At 39.7% G+C, this 4826-nt stretch overlaps 1 protein-coding gene across 1 annotated transcript in view; it reads left to right on the forward strand.

Moving 5' to 3' along the window:
- Positions 1 to 4547, forward strand: part of LOC107565102 (PR domain zinc finger protein 10-like) — a gene marked incomplete at its 3' end in the record, with an annotated part of 23987 nt that extends 19440 nt beyond the window's left edge. Inside the window, exons 19-20 of the mRNA XM_016250301.1 lie at positions 2644 to 2814; positions 4377 to 4547. Coding sequence (XP_016105787.1) covers positions 2644 to 2814; positions 4377 to 4547 — 342 coding nt within the window. The remainder of the gene's footprint in view (positions 1 to 2643; positions 2815 to 4376) is intronic.
- Positions 4548 to 4826: the final 279 nt, after the last annotated feature.

Consider the following 4826-nt stretch of genomic DNA (forward strand, 5'->3'; position numbering starts at 1 on the left):
GTTTTTGAAATCATAGGCCACTTGTGACCTCTTTGTTTGTTTTCTTACTGTTCTGTCTACAGGTGAATCACCTGTCTAAACGACATCCTGAGATGCGTTTGGAGGAGGTTCCTGAGCTGACGCTGCCCATCATTAAACCCAACCGAGATTATTTCTGCCAGTACTGTGATAAGGTCTGGACTCCTTCAGTTCTACTGGGGTCGTTTATGAGAGCTGTGAGCTCTGCCAATTCTGTCTTACCACCTTCTACGGATCTGCACATTTTAACGCCCCTCTGGTTTTCACATTGGCTGCAGTTACAGCTGACTCATAGAAAGACGATATTAGTGTGTCCTAGAGCCAAGAGACTTGAGCCTCCTCTGAAAATAGAGTTACCATTTGGCTCTTTCTGCATAGTACGTTCATATCAACAGGTTCTCTCTTAAAGTTGATCTTGTAAATGACATTTTTATGAAAAATTCACAGGACAGGGTTCCCATGGTAATGGAAAACAGGGAAATATCAGAGAATTATTGTTTTGAGAAAAAAAAAGTTAATTTCCAGTCCTGGTCATCAAACATGATCCGTTTGGGATCAGTAAGATTTTTTATGTTTTTTAAAGAAGTCTTCTTTTGCTCATCAAGGCTGCATGTATTGGATCGAAAATAGTAACATTATGAATTATTATTGTGATTTAAAAGAATTGTTTTCTATTTTAATATACTGTTACATTTTTTATTTTTTATCAGCCATTACTCCAGTCTTCAGTGTCACATGATCCTTCATAACTCATTCTAATATGCTGATTTATTATTAAGGTTGGAAACATCTAAATATTTTTTATATACCTGTATATACTTTTTTTTGTATATACTAAAATAGAATTATTTTATGAATAAAATGTTAAAGAACAGCATTTATTTAAAATAAAAAATCTTTTGTAACAAAATACACTACCGTTCAAAAGTTTGGGGTCAGTAATTTTTTTTTAACTAATACTTTTATTCAGCAAGGATGTGTTAAATTGATAAAAAAGTGATAGTAAAGACTTATATTGTTAGATAAGATTTCTATTTTAAATAAATTCTTTTTAAAAAAAGTATCACAGCTTCCCAAAAAAAAATTTTTTTTTTAAAGAAGTCTTATGATGAGCATAAGAGACTTCTTTAAAAAACATGAAACATTTTACTGATCCCAAACTTTTGAACAGCACACATACACACAAATTACTGGAAAAGTCAGGGAAATTCATCCCTGAAAGTAATTGTATTTATGAATTATTGTATTATGTTATTATTTTATCTTCACCTGTTCAGGTGTATAAAAGTGCCAGTAAGAGGAAGGCCCACATTTTGAAGAACCACCCCGGGGCAGAATTGCCCCCCAGCATCCGGAAGCTGCGTCCGGCTGGGCCGGGAGAACCTGACCCCATGCTGAGCACACACACGCAGCTGACCGGCACCATCGCTACTGCACCGGTGTGCTGCCCGCACTGTGCCAAACAGTACAGCAGCAAGGTACTGTAGAGTCAGGAATGACATGGTATATATGCTCATGTGAATCGATTGATGTGTCCTAACACATGTCTATCTTTATTTTTAGACAAAGATGGTCCAGCACATCCGTAAGAAGCATCCAGAGTATCAGTACAACAGCAGCATCCAGGCACCGCTGGCCACTACCGTCATCAGCAGCACTCCTGCTGTCATCACAACAGACGGCACTACTGCAGAGGCCGTGGTGGTGAGCAGAATGTGCACGCTCTGACACACTCGAACAAACACTTCAAAGCGATAGCATGAAATCAAAATCTGCCCTATTTACTTTCTATACGAATGTCTTGGGTCTCAATGTTAACATTCAGTTGAATGCTTTAAATTACTGAAAAGGCTGTTGCCATTTAGTGTTGTCTTTAAAGGGGGGGTACAATGCTGTTTCATGCATTCAGAGTTGTTTACACTGTTAAAGAGTTGGATTCTCATGCTAAGCATGGACAAAGTTTCAAAAAACAATTTGGACGTATGACGGAGTGCCAAAAATCTTACTTCCGTGTTCGTACAAGTTTCGGAAACTTTTTTTCGATCGTGGCTCTTAATGACGTAAACGAGGGTGGAACTCCTTATATGGGCATTTCTCCCGGAAGAACGCGCCCGCGCACGCATCGACCAGAGAAAAAGCGAGAGCGCGCACAAGTGTGTTTGTTGACGAACGTTTTATAAACAAGGCCCAGTTCAACGCTGGATTTGCACATGGTTTGATACTGAAAGATGGAGCTGTCGAGCTATAAAAGATCCGGGTCATGATTCAGAACTGCAGACGGTAAGTGAAACGGCATTAAATGTCTGTTTTGTTGGCATTCGGCGCCCAAGTGCTCGTCACTCTTTAGCTCCGCCCACGGCGCGCCTCCAGGAGCTCGGCTTTTTTCGGAGAGAATCGTAAAGCTGTATCTTTCTTTTATAAATCTGATAAAACTAAAGACTTTTTGGAGATATGAAGGATGCAGTACTACTTTATAGGTACTCAAGATTAACATGAGATTGGGTGAAACCTTGTGTGTTATGCCCCCTTTAAAGACATATCGGTAAAGTGTTACTGGTTAGACGGTAAATAAAGTGTCAAGTCACGTAACAACCCAGTGTTCATCAGTTCCTGTCTTTCTCCTAGACCACCGATCTGTTGACTCAGGCCATGACGGAGCTGTCCCAGACCCTGACCACAGACTACCGTACAGCACAAGGGGATTTCCAGAGGATCCAGTACATCCCAGTGTCTCAGGCAGGAGGAGGCCTGTCACAGCCACAGCACATACAGCTGCAGGTGGTGCAGGTGGCCCCGGTACGCACACACTGATTCACACTCGCTTTTTTGCTCTTTATTCTTTTGACTTTTTTTTTTGTTGGAATAATTCAAGTTGGAATAATTCATATTTCTTAATGTTTTTGAATTAAGTTGCTTATGCCCATCAAGGCTGCATTCATTTGATCAAAAATACAGTAAAAAAAAAAAAAAAGTCATTTTGTGAGAAGCACCTTTATTTTTAAGAGTGTAGTGTGAAGCGTACTGCACGGACCATCTGCCTAAAGACAGTGCCGTGCGAGCTCAGAACAAATGCGTTTACTCGCAGGTCTTGATCATGCGACCACTAAACAGCACTGTGAGAAGGAGCAGAGCTCTCCAATACAAACCACAGATTCCGCGGTGATTTAAACATGATTAAAGGTAGATGAAACAGCGTTGTGCTTGATTTCCGATGTGATATGTGATGAGAAAAGGAAGAAATGCGAGTTTGGAAAAAGACGCATTGGATCCATGGTCGATTGCATCATATGCTACCATCATATGCTATGCATTCATGTGCATTACTCTCCAGCCTACACCCCTGCAGACGCTGTCTGACACTCTGCAATGAGATGAAATGAACCTGACGCGAGTGTGTTTATGACTCGCATTTTAATTCTACTTTTTTCTTTTTTCAATTCAAGTTTTTTTCTCGTAATTCAACAAGTTTATTCTCACCATTTTATTTAGACTTTTTTTCTCAAAATTGAACAACTTTTTTCTCGTAATTTAACGTTTATTCTCAACATTTTATTTCGACATCTTTCTCAAATTGTAACCATTTTTCTCTCAAAATTTAAAGGGGGGGTACAACGCTGTTTCGTGCATTCAGAGTTGTTTACACTGTTAAAGAGTTGGATTCTCATGCTAAGCATGGACAAAGTTTCAAAAAACAATTTGGACGTATGAAATCTTATCTAATCTTATCTTAAAATCTTACTTCCGTGTTCGTACAAGTTTCGGAAACTTTTTTTCGATCGTGGCTCTTAATGACGTAAACGAGGGTGGAACTCCTTATATGGGCATTTCTCCCGGAAGAACGCGCCCGCGCACGCATCGACCAGAGAAAAAGCGAGAGCGCGCACAAGTGTGTTTGTTGACGAACGTTTTATAAACAAGGCCCAGTTCAACGCTGGATTTGCACATGGTTTGATACTGAAAGATGGAGCTGTCGAGCTATAAAAGATCCGGGTCATGATTCAGAACTGCAGACGGTAAGTGAAACGGCATTAAATGTCTGTTTTGTTGGCATTCGGCGCCCAAGTGCTCGTCACTCTTTAGCTCCGCCCACGGCGCGCCTCCAGGAGCTCGGCTTTTTTCGGAGAGAATCGTAAAGCTGTATCTTTCTTTTATAAATCTGATAAAACTAAAGACTTTTTGGAGATATGAAGGATGCAGTACTACTTTATAGGTACTCAAGATTAACATGAGATTGGGTGAAACCTTGTGTGTTATGCCCCCTTTAAAGACATATCGGTAAAGTGTTACTGGTTAGACGGTAAATAAAGTGTCAAGTCACGTAACAACCCAGTGTTCATCAGTTCCTGTCTTTCTCCTAGACCACCGATCTGTTGACTCAGGCCATGACGGAGCTGTCCCAGACCCTGACCACAGACTACCGTACAGCACAAGGGGATTTCCAGAGGATCCAGTACATCCCAGTGTCTCAGGCAGGAGGAGGCCTGTCACAGCCACAGCACATACAGCTGCAGGTGGTGCAGGTGGCCCCGGTACGCACACACTGATTCACACTCGCTTTTTTGCTCTTTATTCTTTTGACTTTTTTTTTTGTTGGAATAATTCAAGTTGGAATAATTCATATTTCTTAATGTTTTTGAATTAAGTTGCTTATGCCCATCAAGGCTGCATTCATTTGATCAAAAATACAGTAAAAAAAAAAAAAAAGTCATTTTGTGAGATAATATTGCAATTTAAAATAACTGTTTTCTATTATATATATTTTTTATATATATATATATATATATATATATTTTAAAATGTAATTTATT

This window comes from Sinocyclocheilus grahami, unplaced genomic scaffold, assembly GCF_001515645.1.
Source record: "Sinocyclocheilus grahami isolate Dianchi unplaced genomic scaffold, SAMN03320097.WGS_v1.1 scaffold981.1, whole genome shotgun sequence".
NCBI lineage: Eukaryota > Metazoa > Chordata > Actinopteri > Cypriniformes > Cyprinidae > Sinocyclocheilus > Sinocyclocheilus grahami.